This window comes from Eleutherodactylus coqui, chromosome 10 (assembly GCF_035609145.1).
Source record: "Eleutherodactylus coqui strain aEleCoq1 chromosome 10, aEleCoq1.hap1, whole genome shotgun sequence".
Taxonomy (NCBI): domain Eukaryota; kingdom Metazoa; phylum Chordata; class Amphibia; order Anura; family Eleutherodactylidae; genus Eleutherodactylus; species Eleutherodactylus coqui.
Window position 1 is genome coordinate 9,003,701 of NC_089846.1, and position 19,273 is coordinate 9,022,973.

General features: G+C 48.5%; 1 protein-coding gene across 4 annotated transcripts in view; it reads left to right on the forward strand.

Moving 5' to 3' along the window:
* RAPGEF1 (Rap guanine nucleotide exchange factor 1) overlaps positions 1-19,273 on the forward strand; it is a 62,463-nt gene that overhangs the window by 21,060 nt on the left and 22,130 nt on the right. For all 4 annotated transcript variants that reach the window (XM_066580186.1, XM_066580187.1, XM_066580188.1 and 1 more), the window contains exons 3-10: positions 2,227-2,405; positions 2,540-2,696; positions 5,151-5,239; positions 5,327-5,476; positions 7,906-8,029; positions 8,228-8,411; positions 14,843-15,310; positions 17,399-17,601. In XM_066580186.1, the coding sequence (XP_066436283.1) occupies positions 2,227-2,405; positions 2,540-2,696; positions 5,151-5,239; positions 5,327-5,476; positions 7,906-8,029; positions 8,228-8,411; positions 14,843-15,310; positions 17,399-17,601 (1,554 nt within the window). The remainder of the gene's footprint in view (positions 1-2,226; positions 2,406-2,539; positions 2,697-5,150; positions 5,240-5,326; positions 5,477-7,905; positions 8,030-8,227; positions 8,412-14,842; positions 15,311-17,398; positions 17,602-19,273) is intronic.

Here is a 19,273-nt window from a genome sequence, read left to right on the forward strand (position 1 = left end):
ACCCCTGTAACACCGAGCCCTTTCCGCTTCTCCTTTGATTGTCTGTGGGAGATCGTTTCCTCCGTGAGCCTAGAAAAAGCCACATTCCTTTTTTCTTCCTGTTTCTGCTTTTCCTTTCCGCTGTCTAACCTCCTTTGGGGAGTGTCATCTGGTCGTGCCGGAGGGGGTCATGAGCTGATCTCATCGGCTAAATTCTCCCACCCCGCAGCTGTAATGCAGGTCGAGAGTTCTCCTACGCCACACCCCACAGCTAAGGAAAACCTCACCCAAGAACTGGAAATCCACGACCCCCCCCCCCCCCCCCCCCCAAGAGCTCAACCTCCTGGTCAATCATGTGGCCCGATTTAGGGTTTTCCCTCTCTTAACTCATTGTAATGGTACCTTAATGGCTTTAGGTGGTTGGCACATCTTGACGTACAACTGTGAGAAGGCGATTGTTTGAGGTCAGGGAGGGCGCACTTTGTGGTGATGATCACTAGCAATGCAATCTCCAGTGATGACATCAGTTCGGAGACAGTGTTGGACTAGAGAAAGACCCCCAGGGCAGCGTCTGCTGATAAATCTTATCAGGGCATAGCAGAGGCGTGCCCCAACAAGTGCGTAAGGTTATATAGTAAAATATTGGTGACGCTTTCCCCGTTTAAAGGGGTTTTCCGTGATTCTAGTATCGAGCTGTCTTCAGGATTGATCAGCAGCATCTGATCGGTGGGGTTCCAACTGCTGGGACCCCTACTGATCAACTGTTTGCAGAGGGCATTGCCATCATGTGAGCGCCGTAGCCTCTTCTCAGGCCTATCAGTGACATTACATTTATCAGTCACATGGGTCTGAGAACAGCTCGGCCCCATTAAGGTGAACAGGCCTGAGCTGCAATTTCAGGCACAGCCGCTCTACAAGTTACGGTGCCGTGTCTGGTATGCAACGAACAGGCTCCAGCGGTCGTCCGATTGCCACTGCCTCTTCAATCATCTGATCAGCAGAGGTCCTAAGCAGCAGATCCTACCGATCTCACAATGATGACCTGTCCTGTGAATAGGTCATCAATGTTAAGAGTACCGAAACACCCCTTTTTAAGTATTGCAGTGTATTACCACAGTTAAAGGGTTTTTTCCAGGCAAATTATATTGATAACCTATCTTAGAATAGGTCATCAATACTTGATCTGCTGGGGTCCGCTGCTCAGGAACGTGGATGATCAGCTGACTAGGCACCACAATACAGAGGGGTCACAGCGGGAGCCGTTAGCTCTAGCCTGTTTGTAGTGGGCGATGCTGGTAATTAAAATCGATGGAGTCTCATTAAAATCAATGACTGCCGATCCTGCTATTACCATCATCGGCCACTATACAGGTTGGAGCTAACGGCTTTCACTCCATACCCTTGTTGTGTTGTAGAGCAGATATCCGATCAGCCGGCGTCCTGGGTGGTAGACCCCCAGCTGATCAATAGTATGTGCCTGGAAAACTTCTTTTACTTTGATAACCCATTCACAGGTGATGGGTCTGATAATTGGTGGTCTCACTGCTGGGAACCCCTCCGATCTCAAGAATGGGGCTCCTATGTCCAATAATGACGTACTCTCGAGGGGCCTAAAGCCATTCTAGTAATAACGTTGAGGAAATTACTATGCATGCAACTCCTTAAAGTGACAGCGCTGAAATTTGAGGTCCATAGCTGCTTATAGTGGTGACTCACAGGATGTGCGGCAGACCTCATGAATTTAGGTTCACAGTCTCGCTGTTTTGTGGCACCTCAAGTGTCAATCAGGAAATCTGCTCTTGCTACGAGTTGGGGAAAGTACAGAGATTCTCTCATCCTCTTCCTGCAAGTCGCTCTATAACAAAACCAAATTAAGTTCCTCTCTAGATTGTCCCAAGCAGAAGAGTTCTGAATTGCAATAAATCTTATTCCGCTTTCCCAGACACGGATTTAGCTAAAGGCTGACTACGTGCGAACTCGCCTCCTACAGTTATAACTCTACTTTCCCAGAGCCGTGGACACCAGATTCACGACTCGTCTCTCCTCCTTTGCCTAGTTAGCCATATAGAGAGTTACCATTCCAGATCCTGGGAAAGCTGGGATTGCCATCACTTGTGATCAGCTGTATGGGTTATCACCCAGCTTTTCTAAAGGCTGATAAGCCCTGCGGAGTTTGTTTTTCTGCCATTTTATAGTATTACATTGTGGACATTTTCCTTCACTAATTCTTCACCTTGAACTTTGTAGACTCTGAGTCGGCTGGAGGAACAGGAGAAGGAAGTCGTCAACGCCCTGCGCTACTTTAAGACTATTGTAGACAAAATGGCTGTGGACAAGATGGTGTTGGTCATGCTTCCCGGCTCGGCCAGCAAAGTCCTGGAGGCCATCCTGCCCTTGGTCCAGGCGGACACGCACTCTCAGCAAAGGTTGGTGAATCTGCAACTTTCTAATAGACCTTCATAGCTTTGCTATTTTCAAGATCTCTGCTTGCTGTCAGTGCAACCAGGGGCAGATAACACATTGCTTACCCTGTTTTGTCACTTTTCACCCCTATTGATAGTACTGCGATCTCCTCCTGCTATAGCCGAGTGTACCAGTCTCTTGCCAACCTTATCCGCTGGTCCGATCAAGTGATGCTGGAAGGTGTGAACTGCGAGGACAAGGAAATGGTGGCCACTGTGAAGGATGTCATCAAGGCTGTTCTGGATGGTGTCAAGGTTTGTACATTTTGTGATTAAAGTTCTTCATGTATGGGTCTTTGTTTTATTAGTTCACCAACACATTCACTGCAATTAGCACTTTTTTCTATAGGCAGCCTGCAGTGTAAAGAATGGAGTTTTTTTTTGTTATGGCTGTCATGTCTACATTCCTCTATCCACAGGGCTGGTGATAACTTTCTGATCGGTGTGGGTCCACCCCACTAATCCAGAGAACATTGCGCATACACACTGCTACTCTATTGATGGCAGTGGGGGGAGTACCAGAGATCGCCTAGCGCTCCCATTGAATGAATAGAACTCACAATTGCTGCTTTTGTTAATGTGGGGACCTTAGAGATCGGTAGGGGTTCCAGCAGTTGAACCTCCATTGATCAGTAAGTTATCCCCTATCCTGTTGATAGGAGATAACTTTTTATCTTGGCAAACCTCCATTTATGTAGTCATGGCAACTAGAAATAAAACCTCTATTCTTTACACAGAACACTGTATCCAGCAAACCGGAGAACAATGCAAAATACAAATAATGTATTTCTGTGTGTGCACAGTATATTGACTTGTGTGTTATTAATCACAGTGGTTAAGGGGTTAACCCCAGCCATACGCCTGGCAGCCTGCATGTCCCCTCTGGGGAGACACAGCTGGAGTCTGCATCCGTGAGGTCATCCAGAGAATGAAGTCACATAGTTGGGAGCCTTCCAGGCCTCCCCTCCCTCGCTCCCTGTGCACAGCTCCATAGCTGTGATTTCACCTTCCAGCTCTCGCTCTGTGTATAAACTGTCAGAGGCTCCACCGCCCTCATTATCACGTCCTGCCTGCAGCGCCGAATGTTATCACTGCCGGAGGCCCCACGCAGCCGCTCCCCATCAGCATGTCAGCTCTATTATACCCAGTGCAGAGGAATCTATGATGGACACAGTGTAAAAAGAACACGGGGGATGTATATTAATAGTAAAGTCTAGGTGGTCAAGGGAAAACCCAAAATATACATTACATTTACTGATCCTTAGAACATCTGCATTATACAGGATGTAACTAAGTACTCCAGAGCTGCACTCACTATTCTGCTGGTGGAGTCACTGTTTACATTACTTATCCTGTACTAATCCTGAGTTACATCCTGTATTATACTCCAGAGCTGCACTCACTGTTCTGCTGGTGGAGTCATTGTATACATACATTACTTATCCTGTACTGATCCTGAGTTACATCCTGTATTATACTCCAGAGCTGCACTCGCTATTCTGCTGGTGGAGTCATTGTATACATACATTACATATCCTGTACTGCTCCTGAGTTACATCCTGTATTATACTCCAGAGCTGCACTCGCTATTCTGCTGGTGGAGTCACTGTGTACATACATTACTTATCCTGTACTGACCCTGAGTTACATCCTGTATTATACTCCAGAGCTGCACTCACTATTCTGCTGGTGGAGTCACTGTGTACATACATTACTTATCCTGTACTGATCCTAAGTTACATCCTGTCATTATATACCCGAGCTGCACTTCTGAATCAGCTCCTGTGGTGAGATGAACGTCCGGTAGGTGGTCAGGAAGGCCTCACAGTACAGAACCAGATCTGTGGGGAAGAGCAGGACAATTCTCAATATAACTAGTAGAAACAGGGGTACACATGCTTTTAGTGAACCCCAACATAAAGAGCTGCACTCACTATTCTGCTGGTGGAGTCACTGTATACATATTACTTATCCTGTACTGCTCCTGATTTACATCCTGTATTATACCCCAGAGCTGCACTCACTGTTCTGCTGCTGGAGTCACTGTGTACATACATTACATATCCTGTACTGCTCCTGAGTTACATCCAGTATTGTACTCCCGAGCTGCACTCACTATTCTGCTGGTGGAGTCACTGTGTACATACATTACTTATCCTGTACGGACCCTGAGTTATATCCGGTATTATACTCCAGAGCTGCACTCACTATTCTGCTGGTGGAGTCACTGCGTACATACATTACTTATCATGTACTGACCCTGAGTTATATCCAGTATTATACTCCAGAGCTGCACTCACTATTCTGCTGGTTGCTCGTGGAAAAAATTTCTGGTTAGACTACCCCAAAGCTTAGCTGAGCAGCTCTAATGGGTGGGGGGCAGTTGGTTTCCTCCTTCAGTTGACTGCACAGAGCCCCGTCAAAATACATTTCCCAGAATGCAAATCACCAGAGGATACTTTCTGCAGACTCTGCATTAGCATGCACTGCTGGGAGAGTTCAACTGTGCTGAAAAGCAATATAATGTATTTCCAAAGTGGATGCACTCGTGGGTAGCTCTGCGCCAGGACCCTTACTGGGGGGAGCGCTATTCCCTGTAAAGCCCCTGATCCCTGACTGTGGACCCCGCGCTGCAGGTTTGCTGATGAGGTATATCCAGCATCCAGTGCACATCTCTGAATCTAACTTCCCTCTCTTTTGCTCTTGTAGGAGTTGGTACGATTGATGATTGAGAAGCAGGAGCGCCCATCTCCCACTAGTCCTGTGAAGCCAGTCTTACCTGCGTGCAAATCAGACAGGTGCGATCTGGGGTAACCCTTCACCCCCTGTTATCTGATCCCACAACTTACTAGTATTGCCGGGCTCAGAGTTTCTTTCCCTTGCAGCTCCCAAGACTTGCCTTTATCAGAGAGAGAACTGGAGATTCTCAGCAAGACCCCCGAGCCGTCTAAGGAAGTTCCTGTAGACTGTGTAGAAACTGATGAGCTTGCTCCACCTAAACCGCCATTACCTGGTATACGAGTGATGGACAATAGGTATGTGCCTGTGTATAGCGGTAAGACATCTCGCCTTATGATAAATCTGTCTTCGGTGAGCTTCTCCTAGTGCAGACTGTGTAAATCCTGCATGCAACGAGGTTACCCTTGTGGTGGTCATGAATGCTGTACGCAGTGAGCTCCCTCTAGTGGTCACTGTATGTAGTGAGCTTCCTCTTGTTGTGGCTGTATAGGTCTATATGCAGGGAGTTCCTCCTAGTGGTGGCTGTACACTGTGAATTCCCTCGGGTGGTATCTCTAGAAATCTCTCTGCAAGGAGCTCCCCTTAGTGCAGGCTGTGTGAATCCTGTATCTGTATGCTGGGTGCTCCCTCTAGTGGTGGCTGTGTATAGCTGTATGCTGGGGGCTCCCTCTAGTGGCGGCTGTGTATAGCTGTATGCTGGGGGCTCCCTCTAGTGGCGGCTGTGTATAGCTGTATGCTGGGGGCTCCCTCTAGTGGCGGCTGTGTATATCTGTATGCTGGGGGCTCCCTCTAGTGGTGACTGTGTATAGCTGTATGCTGGGGGCTCCCTCTAGTGGCGGCTGTGTATATCTGTATGCTGGGCGCTCCCTCTAGCGGTGGCTGTGTATATCTGTATGCTGGGTGCTCCCTCTAGCGGTGGCTGTGTATATCTGTATGCTGGGTGCTCCCTCTAGCGGTGGCTGTGTATATCTGTATGCTGGGTGCTCCCTCTAGTGGTGGCTGTGTATATCTGTATGCTGGGTGCTCCCTCTAGTGGTGGCTGTGTATATCTGTATGCTGGGTGCTCCCTCTAGTGGTGGCTGTGTATATCTGTATGCTGGGTGCTCCCTCTAGCGGTGGCTGTGTATATCTGTATGCTGGGTGCTCCCTCTAGCGGTGGCTGTGTATATCTGTATGCTGGGTGCTCCCTCTAGCGGTGGCTGTGTATATCTGTATGCTGGGTGCTCCCTCTAGTGGTGGCTGTGTATATCTGTATGCTGGGTGCTCCCTCTAGTGGTGGCTGTGTATATCTGTATGCTGGGTACTCCCTCTAGTGGTGGCTGTGTATATCTGTATGCTGGGTGCTCCCTCTAGCGGTGGCTGTGTATATCTGTATGCTGGGTGCTCCCTCTAGCGGTGGCTGTGTATATCTGTATGCTGGGTGCTCCCTCTAGTGGTGGCTGTGTATATCTGTATGCTGGGTACTCCCTCTAGTGGTGGCTGTGTATATCTGTATGCTGGGTGCTCCCTCTAGTGGTGGCTGTGTATATCTGTATGCTGGGTGCTCCCTCTAGTGGTGGCTGTGTATATCTGTATGCTGGGTGCTCCCTCTAGTGGTGGCTGTGTATATCTGTATGCTGGGTACTCCCTCTAGTGGTGGCTGTGTATATCTGTATGCTGGGTGCTCCCTCTAGCGGTGGCTGTGTATATCTGTATGCTGGGTGCTCCCTCTAGTGGTGGCTGTGTATATCTGTATGCTGGGTGCTCCCTCTAGTGGTAACTGTATATCTGTATGCTGGGCGCTCCCTCTAGTGGTGGCTGTGTATATCTGTATGCTGGGTGCTCCCTCTAGTGGTGGCTGTGTATATCTGTATGCTGGGTGCTCCCTCTAGTGGTAACTGTATATCTGTATGCTGGGTGCTCCCTCTAGTGGTAACTGTATATCTGTATGCTGGGCGCTCCCTCTAGTGGTGGCTGTGTATATCTGTATGCTGGGTGCTCCCTCTAGTGGTGGCTGTGTATATCTGTATGCTGGGTGCTCCCTCTAGTGGTGGCTGTGTATATCTGTATGCTGGGTGCTCCCTCTAGTGGTGGCTGTGTATATCTGTATGCTGGGTGCTCCCTCTAGTGGTGGCTGTGTATATCTGTATGCTGGGTGCTCCCTCTAGTGGTGGCTGTGTATATCTGTATGCTGGGTGCTCCCTCTAGTGGTGGCTGTGTATATCTGTATGCTGGGTGCTCCCTCTAGTGGTGGCTGTGTATATCTGTATGCTGGGTGCTCCCTCTAGTGGTGGCTGTGTATATCTGTATGCTGGGTGCTCCCTCTAGCGGTGGCTGTGTATATCTGTATGCTGGGTGCTCCCTCTAGCGGTGGCTGTGTATATCTGTATGCTGGGTGCTCCCTCTAGCGGTGGCTGTGTATATCTGTATGCTGGGTGCTCCCTCTAGCGGTGGCTGTGTATATCTGTATGCTGGGTGCTCCCTCTAGCGGTGGCTGTGTATATCTGTATGCTGGGTGCTCCCTCTAGTGGTGGCTGTGTATATCTGTATGCTGGGTGCTCCCTCTGGTGGTGGCTGTGTATATCTGTATGCTGGGTGCTCCCTCTAGTGGTGGCTGTGTATATCTCCCTCCAGTGGATTTTGCTGATTCCTTTTGTAGGTTTGTCTCCCCCTGCCTGTGGTGTTGATCTCCCTATTTAAATTGTCCCAGTAATGACGCCACCTTTTCCTGTCTCTCTCCTTACAGTCCACCTCCTGCTTTACCTCCAAAGAAAAGACAATCTGCACCTTCACCCACTCGAGTGGCTGTTGTAGCGCCCATGAGCCGTGCTACCAGTGGGTCTAGTATACCCCTTGGCACCAGTACCCAGGTAAGAGGATAACATTCAGACCTGTTGATTCCAGCAGTTGTACGTCAGGAATCAATTCTTGTTTTCTCTATGTATCTAACAATTCTGCTAGTTAATGGAAACAGTCAGCAAGCTTTTAAAGTGAGGCCCTGTAGCCTGATTTCTCCAGTCTCTGTTTTGACCCTTTTTAACCCCTTTTCTATTTTGTTCCTTTTGTAGGATTTTGAAGTGAATTGTTACGCGCATCGTCGATTATCTGGAGGAAGCCAGTCCTACGGGGGAGAGTCTCCGCGCCTTTCACCATGTAGTAGTATAGGAAAGCTTAGTAAATCTGACGAGCAGCTCTCCTCCCTTGATAGGGACAGTGGGCAGTGCTCCCGAAATACCAGCTGTGAGACACTAGGTAAGATGGGGAGGAGCCTAAGGGGTTTGGAAAACTCTGAAATCTGTCCAGAGATTAGTTTGTGCATGAGATGAGACGCAGTGCACAGCATGGCGGTATACGATGTACATGCACCTAGCATGCAGACTTCAGCTCGTGGCTTGAAATGCATCAATTTAGTTTATTTTGCGTTTGCTGACGGGGGAGGGGAGCAATTCTGATCCTTATCCTTAAAGAAAAAAGTGAGCTGTTCGGAAATCGTCACACATCGCCTGGAAGTGATGCCGCGGTTCTTGGCAGGAGCTTCCTGTCTGCGGGTTTCTCAGCTGAGAGTTCATCGGCTTCTGCACAATGACACACATTTAACAACCAAGAGGCTTTTATTAACCCCTTCATGACACGGTCTTTTTTTTTATTACCATTTTCGCTTTTTCCTCCCCTCTTTAAAAAAAATCAGAACTCCTTTATTTATCCATCGCCGTCGCTGTATGAGGGCTTGTTGTTTGTGGGATGAGTTGTAGTTTTTAATGGCGCTATTTAAAGTACCATATAATGTACTGAAAAACTTTAAAAAAATTCTAAGTGGAGTAAAATGAGAAGGAAAAAAAAGCGACATTCCGCCATCTTTCAGTGCGTCTTGTTTCCACGGCACACAAACTGCAACAAAAATGACATAACTTTATTCTATGGGTCAGTATGATTGCTACGATACCAAACTTGTATAGTTTGTTTTTTTTTTTTCTTCGAAGACTTTAAATTTTTTTTCAATTATTTTCTGCGGTCATCTTCTGCGCGCAATAACTTTATTTTTCCGTCGACGTAGTTGAGCGAGGATGAGAGCGAGTTTACGTTAGTACTAATTCGGAATACATAAAACTTTTTGATCGCTGTTTATTGCGTTTTTTTCTGGGAGACAGGGTGACAAAGTGCATTTCTGGCGTTCGTTTTTTTTTGTTTTTTTTTCTCTTCCGGACGACGTTCACTGCGGGGTAAATAATGTGCTACTTTGATAGATAGGACTTTTACGGACGCGGCGATACCAAAAATGTATTTTTATTTTACTATTTATATCTTTTAATAATAGATATGGCAAAAGGGGGGTGTTTGAAACTTTTATAACTTTTTTTTTAACAACTAAAAAAAACTTTATTGATCCTTTTCTTTTTTTTACTTTACATTCAAGTCCCCCTGGTGGACTACAATATGCGATGCTTTGATCGCTCCTGCAGTATGACGTAATGCTACAGCCTTACGTCATACTGCAATCTGACAGACAGTCTATCAAGCCACCCCACGGGGATGGCTTGATAGGCCCCAGGGCTGCCTTAAGAGACTGCCTTTCAGAAGGCCCCCAGCTGCCGTGACACCTGCACGGCTCCCCCGATCTCACCGCGGGGTGGCTGTGCAGGACCCCCGAACATCGTTCAGGTGGATTTAAATGCCGCTGTCAGAACTGACAGCGGCATTTAAAGGGTTAATAGCCGCCATCTCTTCCTGCTAGTTGGCATGATCCTGTTTCAAAATAAACTAGGCGCTTTGATTATCAGAATCCACTTAGGAAAGTAAAGGCCAGCTACAATGTGTGATGATCCGGAGAGATCGGTTGTCAGAAATAAGACATCTACCACCTTTCTTGGCACGAGTCTCAAGTTTCGTAGATGAAAAGGACCGATGGGACCCAATAGACCCTCCTGATTTGGAGTTGGGACTGTGAAACATCTTGGAAAAAAAAGTTTAGTGTCACATTTGGGGTTGTTGGATGTTTTAGTGTGTTTCCGGTTGTGAGGCCATGTCCACCTTCTTTCTCCTTAGAAATGTAATTCTCCAACAACACTTTCCCGTTTCTTAAGCCCTTTAGTGTTATAAGAGCAGATGGATCTTGTGTAATGAGATGGTCACATTCTATTTTTAGGAAAAAGGGGGGAAAAGATCATAAGACTATGGAGAACATGAAATAAACAATATTAGTGGACTCTAAAGACCGTCTTCATCCTGCGTCTGTCGGTAGGGTGGGCTGCCCAGCGTGGAGTAGTGAGAGTCATAGGCAGTTAAGGTCGTCCCAGCCCGACAGGTCGTCCCAGCAATGATCATTCCTGTACTTTTACACATGGCTGAGTGCATGGAGGTAAACAGACAGTCGTTCATAGATGATCGACTGCCCGTTTACGTGGGCTGATCGCCGATCGGTGTAAACGCACGCACAGACTGAGCGATGAGCGATATCCCTTATTGATCAGTTTATGCATGCATAAAAACTGAATGATAGTCATTCATATTCTCGCTAGAATCCAAACGATTATCAGTCTGTGTACAAGGGCCCTTTGGCTCCTAAGCCCCCTGCTAGATGCCTAGATAAAAAACTTGCAACCTATCTAGGTCAAATTAAGGAGAGCGATTACAAAATATAAACCATATAATCATTCGGACGGGATGGAGATCTGTTGCCCAACGATCAACATTAACCGGAGTTCTGTTCTGTTAAGGAACCATCCTTTAAAAAGGCCCATTTACATGGGACGAATGTTGGGCAAACGATGCCCGACACTCGTCCCTGTGTCTACTCGCTTCCATGCTGCTGCACAGGAGCGAGTATCACTGGCTCTCTGACAAAGCAGCCAGCAGGGGGCAGGGAGGCTGCAGGAGATTCCTCTCGCTCCCCCGCCCCTCTCCATTCACTGAACCCAGCAGCTGTTCAGTACTGAAGAGCTCCTGTTTACACTGAACGATGGGCGTTCAGCTCATCTTTCATCATTTAGGCTGCATGGATGATGAGCTGGATGATCATCATTCAGTGTAAACAGCAGCCGCTGTGTTAAGTGAATGGAGAGGGGTGGGGGAGAGCAAGAGTGAAATCCCTAGCCACCCTGCTATGAGCCAACGATACTCGCTCCTGTGCAACAGCATGGGGGCGAGTACATGCGGGGACGAGTGTGGGGCATTGTTTGCCCGACTGTCGTCCCATGTAAATAGGGCTTAAGTCGGGCATGGTTGGGATCCTGTTTCCTTTTTGATGAGGAAGGCTGTTTGGGTCGTTGCCATTCTTCTCTTTGTGGTAGAACAGATGGGAAGGTCCGTGTTGGCTGTTCTGGTAGTGTTGGAAGTTTGAAAGTTGCTAGAAAGTTAGTTAGGTCTCCTATGGATTTCAAGCTAACTGTTTTTCTATTATGATGGACTATCAGGTGAAAGGAGATTCTCCAACAGGATCGTTTACTGCTGTTAATAAGGGCTTTAATTTGTCACCTGCCTAAATCGCCCTCAACTAACCTATGGTGAGGCATTGGGGAGCTTCCTGGATGCCGCTCAAGTCCGTGAGCCACCCAATAAATCCGATTCTCTTCAGACTTGTATTGGAGATAGCGTGCGCACGGGACTCTGAAAAGAGTTGGGTTTTCAGCCGGTGTGTGGACTTCAGCAAGTGGCACAGTGGGATCCAGGAATCGGGTGAGTATGAAGCAAACAGCACCCAGCTCCCTGTCACCTCGCCGAACGGCACCATAAGTTTCTTCATGGTTCTTTAGGTTGGTGACAGGTTCCCGTTGATGGCCGCTCTGCCATGATGGTGATCGGAGATTTCTCCAAGATTTTCATCTTTTGACTCTTACAGATTTCATAATGGCCTCTTTTCTTTGAAAAAATGTGTTCTGCACAGAACATCGCGTGTCCGGGCGGGATCAGAGGGTTTTGGCCCCAGAACTCTGTGGATACGATCAATCGTGAGCTCTTTGCCAGATTTGTCTGGCAGCTGTTTCCTTAAGCGGAGATCGTCCCTTCTTTTCTCCAGATCATCAGTATGGGAGACTAAAGGCCCATTTACTTGCAATAATTGTCGCTCAACATTCGTTTACACGAACTAAAGTGTGCGATAATCGATGTATATCTTCTAGGTGGGTGATGAATGATTCTATCTCTGATTTTGGTGGGAATTGCTCATAAATGGGGCTTACAATTTCGGGGTTCCAAGTCGGCGAGTTATCTTCTTTTGAAAGTTTTCTTTTTACTAGTTTCCTCTGATGGATCCGTATTTGTAAGGCCGTATCCACACCAGCGTATTTTAAAGGGGTTGTCCCGCGCCGAAACGGGGTTTTTTTTTTTTCAATAACCCCCCCGTTCGGCGCGAGACAAACCCGATGCAGGGATAAAAAAAACAGATAGTACTTACCCGAATCCCCGCGGTCCGGCGTCTTCATACTTGCCTTGTGAAGATGGCCGCCGGGATCTTCACCCTCGGTGGACCGCAGGGCTTCTGTGCGGTCCATTGCCGATTCCAGCCTCCTGATTGGCTGGAATCGGCACACGTGACGGGGCGGAGCTACGAGGAGCCGCTCTCCGGCACGAGCGGCCCCATTCAGCAAAGGAGAAGACCGGACTGCGCAAGCGCGTCTAATCGGGCGATTAGACGCTGAAGATTAGACGGCACCATGAAGACGAGGACGGTAGCAACGGAACAGGTAAGTGAAAAACTTCTGTATGGCTCATAATTAATGCACAATGTACATTACAAAGTGCATTAATATGGCCATACAGAAGTGTATAACCCCACTTGCTTTTGCGGGACAACCCCTTTAAATTGCAATGTACGCATATATAATACGCATTACAACGTGGCGGTTAAAATACATTGATTTTCGCTGATGCGCTCACACGTGCATATAATACATGCATGAAAACTGCAGCATGTTCTATTTTACACTGCATATTACGCACGATTGAGCCCTATGTCAATGGGTACGTCCGGAAACGCTGTAGATGAGCTGTTACATTTTGGATGGGCTGCGTTATTATGCAACACTGCTAGATGACAAAAGAAGGAAAGATAGAAGAAGAAGAAACCAGGAAGCCGATGCAGGACAGCGGGCGTGAGATGCCCCGTCAGGCGCAGGCAGAAGGGATTAAAACCGCGGTGATACACAGCACCACACGCTGGTAAAATGCTGCAATTCCTGGCGTAAAAAGTGAACAGTAGTATTTGGGTTCGTCTCTAAGTTCTGTTGACTATTTAGTGTTCTCCCATCATTGTGAATGAATAATTATGGCTGATGCTCAACTGGGTGATGATTGTTGAGGGGGAAACGGAGTATAAATTGGTGCGCTGGGGTAGTCCGAAGTGAATGGAGCTGAACTGGACAGATTGATTCTGTTTCTCTAATTGGTACATTTACGAGACAGTGACCTCTGTGATCTTGGTTCAGAAAGGGCATCCTTTCTCCTTAAGGAGAGCACCTAGAGGTGTGAGGAGACTTATAAGGCCATTCATGTTCTGCTAGGAAATATGCAAATGGGAAGATGGAGCGATGCTTCTACAGCGCCACGTATCGGCTTGTAGGCATGCCACCTTTCAATGTCAAACCTTTTAGCAAACCTTATAACAATGACTGGGAATATGGGCCAAACCCAGAGTCTTCGCAAGAAGGAAAAATGAACCATGTACAGACTGTTTCTCGCTTGGTTAGTAAGAGTCCTATAGACGAGGGTCAGGAAGAGTATGGTTTCTCCATAGGGAGTTCATCAAGAAGCTGTGAGGAGACTTATAAGGCCATGCATGCTCCTCTGGGACATATGCAAATTGTAAGATGGAACAATATCTCTACAGCGCCACCTACTAGAAGGCAGCATTCCTGCAAGTCAATGTCAGACCTTTTAGCAAGGCTTGTAGGAATGCTGCCCTCCAATAGGTAGCGCTGTAGAGGTATTGTTCCATTTGCATGCACTCCGATCTTGTAATTGCACTTCAGCAGCTCTGAGTCCCTCCTACACAATCAGAAGTCCTGCGGTACTTTGGCAGCTGCTTGATATTAAAGGGGTTGTCCCGCGGCAGCAAGTGGGTCTATACACTTCTGTATGGCCATATTAATGCACTTTGTAATGTACATTGTGCATTAATTATGAGCCATACAGAAGTTATAAAAAGTTTTATACTTACCTGCTCCGTTGCTAGCGTCCTCGTCTCCATGGAGCCGACTAATTTTTGGCCTCCGATGGCCAAATTAGCCGCGCTTGCGCAGTCCGGGTCTTCAGCAGTCTTCTATGGAGCCGCTCGTGCCAGAGAGCGGCTCCGTGTAGCTCCGCCCCGTCACGTGCCGATTCCAGCCAATCAGGAGGCTGGAATCGGCAGTGGACCGCACAGAAGAGCTGCGGTCCACGAAGGTAGAAGATCCCGGCGGCCATCTTCAGCAGGTGAGTATGAAGACGCCGGACCGCCGGGATTCAGGTAAGCGCTGTGCGGGTGGTTTTTTTAACCCCTGCATCGGGGTTGTCTCGCGCCGAACGGGGGGGGGGTTAAAAAAAAAAAAAACCCGTTTCGGCGCGGGACATCTCCTTTAAGCCTCTGGTGGAGGCAGCGTTGTGTACGGAGGGGAATGCACAGTGGTTCGGGGTAAGACCAAAGCTGTAGTTTGGGAAAGTGATAATGTTACTTGCTGCTTGCATTGACTGTTTATCTTGTTTCTTGGCAGATAACTACGACCCTGATTACGAGTTCTTGCAGCAGGACCTGTCCAGTGCAGACCAAGTGCTGGGCCAAGGAACGGGGGTCCTCAGTCCTCTCCCCGAATCCCTCGGAGAGTCTGGTTCCCCCTTTCATGGACAACATTTCCAGTTACCTTCTAACAACCCCCATAACTCAGAAGCCTCTCATCCCGCGGCCATAGAAACCCCTCCTGCCCTTCCTGAGAAAAAACGTAGAAGTGCCACTTCCCACGCCTCGGATGGCTCCCGCATCTGCTACGAGCGTCACCCTTCCCAGTATGACAACATCTCGGAGGACGACCTGCTGCTGCCACCTTCTACTCCTTTTGCTGCCATTTCGCCCTTTCAGGCTGGGAACACCTCGCAGGTGGATTTCCTGACTGACTTTGGAGCGGCGGAGTGCGACGATATTCCTGAGAAGCCGCCACCTCTACCGGAGAAAAAGAACAAACACAGTAAGTGACGCCCGCTGCACCTCCTGCCACCCAACAGGGAGTATTCAAAGGCTAAGGCGCTATATGGTGAACTGATATAACGGATGGCGTGATGTCGTGTTCGTGCATTTTTTGCACCGCTCAGACATTCCCAGACAGACCATCTTTGCATGCAACTATTTTCTGTCCGGCATAAAGAGGCATCCGGCATCAAAACTGATGCGCCGGCTGCCATGGTCTACACTATAGGGAACTATGGGAGCAGTTGTGGCATTAGCTTCCCTCTGGTGTTTCGCCTTGTGACTGAGATGCCCGGCACAGATGGGAATTATGGCCTCCATACTGTGGAGGGGCATCTCAGGTTATTGGAGTCATTACTATAGAGAACATCTGCCCGTCATCTAGGACTATACATCAGCCTTTGTTGAAACAGCCGATAACTGAGAGCGCTAGACGCTCATCTCTCCTACAGTGAGGGCGCTCTTACACAGAACGTTTTTCATTCAAATGATCGTAGAGTTGTGAGAAAAAGAATAATTATTCAGCGTGTGTTTGCCGTTCGCCAGCCTTCCGTTGTACAGGCGATTGTTCAGCGGTTCGGCATTTCCAGACTCCCCTGACCAACGATGGGCTGGGCGAGCTGTGAAAAAAAATGTTACCTTTTGTGCGTGTGAATAGATGATGTTTTGAAAGCGAACGACTCCTTTATTCATTATAATGACTAACTGCTTTGTGTACAAGGACCCTTAGGGCTCTTTTCCACGTGCCGACAACTCTGCAGATGCCAGCTGGATTGCGTGAATCTGGAAGCCGACCGTTCAGTGTTCATGCACACATCGACTGAGCAGCGGACGATAATTATTCATTCACTTATCATTCAGTTTCTGCATGTATAAAAACTGAACGACCATCGGCCTGTGTAAACAGGCAGCAGTTTATCTATGAATGACTGCCTGTTTACGGTGAACGGAGGCAGGTAGCTGGAACGATCTCTGACCGCTGTGCCGTCATTCGCTGAGCAATTCAAACAAGTTGCCATTTGCAATCGGCGGACCTCCACAGCATTTCTTCACTGCAAAGTGCAGGCGGAGCACTAGCACCCTTAGCCTCGTTCCATCTTCATCTCTCGTTTTGCGCCCCCTTCCTCCGCCCGGCTGTCCCTCCGGGGCTCCAAGAGGAAAGCTAGAGGCTTGTAAAGGAAGTGGCATGTACACTTGCAGCTGTTCTTTCCCAGCCGCCCTCAAGCACTTACAGCCGGGCATTGTAGGCATGACAATAAGAGCTGTACATGGTGCCAGTCATTGTAGTTCCAGGAAATGTTCCCATGGAGGGAGGCTCAGCCCCCCCCTCCCCGTAGTGCTGAGACCTCACCTAATTACACTGCTGTCGTCATGTATCATGCAGCGTGCAGCCGACCACATGTACAGCAGAAGGAGCCCACATAGCGGGAAATATCTGACCCATGTGTGGCCGGCCTTAAGATGTGTGTCTAATCTTGGTCCCGTTTCTAGTCTGTCAGGTTCCTGTCTCTAAGGTTGTTGTTAAAGCTATTGTACCAAGATGCCCAATCCTGCAGTAGGCACTGCCAACCAATGTCTGCCTAGGGGAGGCCACAGCCAGCGTAACCTCTCCCTTGCAGCAGCAATATACAGGATGGCCATTATCATGAATGGTCATACCGGGACACGACGAGACGAGAGCCGATCTTACTGAGCAGCTCTGTTCTGCGACATAGAGGGCCGCTTATAAACGGGATGCCATCTCGACACAACCCCTTTAAGATGAATATTCGGAAACGGAGGGCCACACCAAGTCTGTAACCCCTTAGAGAATGTTAAACAGATGCAGCAACACAACACATGACTATAAAGCGGTTGTCCAGACTTGGAGAAATATGACTGCTTTCTTCCAAACACAGCGCCACCCTTGTCCATAGGGGTTGTGTGTGGTATTGCAACTTGGCTCCATTGAAGTAAATGGAGCTGAGCTGTAATACCAGAGACAACCCAAGGACAAGGGTGGCGCTGTGCTTGAAACAAAGCAGCTGTGTTTGTCTACCCCTGGACAACCCCCTTATCTTCTCAAAATCTGCATTTTCTATCTTTCTAGTGATGACATACATGCGCTTCGTGGAGGACTACTCCGAGCCGCAGCCGTCGGTCTTCTATCAGACGCCACAGAACGAGCAAATCTATCAGCAGAAGAACAAACATCTACGTGAGGTCTACGGCTTTAACGACTCGTTCAGCGGCCCAGACACGGGCATCGAACGAGCCCCGCCGCCCGCCCTTCCCCCTAAACAGAGGCAGCTGGTAAGAACAAACACTACATACCACGGCAAGGCTCTGCGGCCCCGGGCCCTGTCATGTGAGGGTCTTGCATTCTTGCAGTGTTTCAATTGAAACCAGTAATGACTGGGAGGTGGTGGGGGGGCAGTTTCAAAAGAAACTTGTTTTAATGACATTTAGTTACCGTAACAGAGTGGTTATCCATTGATTTCAGTAGGTGTGTTTCTGGCTTGAGGAAGGTCCGTCCCAATTTTGCCCCTCCATTAACTCAAAATGGCTTAAAGGTACCTTTTACATGGGACGACTGTCGGGGGCTTAGGATCACGACCGTGTCTCACGGACTGCCGCACGACTATCGCTCCTGTGCTTTACACAGAAGTCCTAGTCCTTCAAGTGAATTGAGGCGGAATGGCCACGGATCGTTCCAGTCGCCCACCTCCATTCACAGTGAACGGGAGTCGCTGACACATTAAGTGGCTCCTGTTTACAGAGCTTGATAGTCGCTTGGCTTTTAGTTCTGCTAATAACCAAGCGAATCCCAACAGGTGACTTATTTGTCGCTCTGCCCGGTTGGCGGCCGCGTGTACATGGGACGATTAGGGCCCAAATTGGCTGCCTCCAGTGGGAATTTGGGCAATTATCAACCCATGTAAAGGTACCTTAGTAAGGCATTCTCTTTTATCATAACATGTGGCTCCTTTTGAAAGGGTTAGTCAAAATCGGTGAAAAGGAAAAAAGATTTTTTTTTAAAGGATTTGACAATAGTGACCAAAAGCCGCAGTAAGGGTGGGATATCCGCAAGCGGCCTGAGCTGCCTACACTGAATAGCCACTTTATCAGAGACCCCCATGTAGTAGTACGTTGGACCTCCTTGGGCCTTTTGACCTGCAGCAAGTCATCGGGGCATCCATAGACAGCGGAGGACTGCGGTTGTGCCATGAAAACCTTCCCCCCACCATTACTGCGCCCCCAACCAGCCAGAGGGAAAGATTGATTCATGCTGCTTGCGCCAAATTCTGCCCTCCCATCAGCACGGGGCAACCGAAATCTGGACCCATCTGACCAGGAGATGTTTTTCCGCTGCTCAGTGATACAAGTTTTGCGCTCTTTCGCTCGCTGGAGTCTCGTCTTTCTGTTTCTGGAATGGCGCTGGAGCTGGTGGCCTGCTGTTATAGCTTATCCGCGCGGAGGAATGGCGAGTATTACATTTGGACATGTTAGTAGGAGCCCCAGCGTTGTATTCGGGTGACTGCGCAGAGCCTGTTGGTCAGAACAATTCTTGCCATCCTCCCCTGACCCCTTTCGACAACAAGTTGTTTCCGTCCACAGCATCCTCTTTCGCTGGATGGTTTTCATTGATCACGCCATTCTCAATGTACTCTTGGCGTGCTACGTGAGAACTCCACAAAGCTGACAGTGAAATCCCGGCCGTGGCTAGTCTAGCACCGATGACCAGCCTCGTTGGAAGCCGCTCAGATTGCTGGATTTACCCGTCTAATGTGGATTCAAACTGAAACCGATCCATGGAAAACTTGATTGTATGCTGCACCGTGGGGATCCCATCCATACAAGGAGGCTCCAGTCGTGAGCGGGCCGGGGGCTCCAGTCGTGAGAGGGTCGGAGGCTCCAGTCGTGAGCGGGCCGGGGGCTCTTATAAAGTGGCCACTCAGTGTACATCTAGAAGTGCAGACATCCC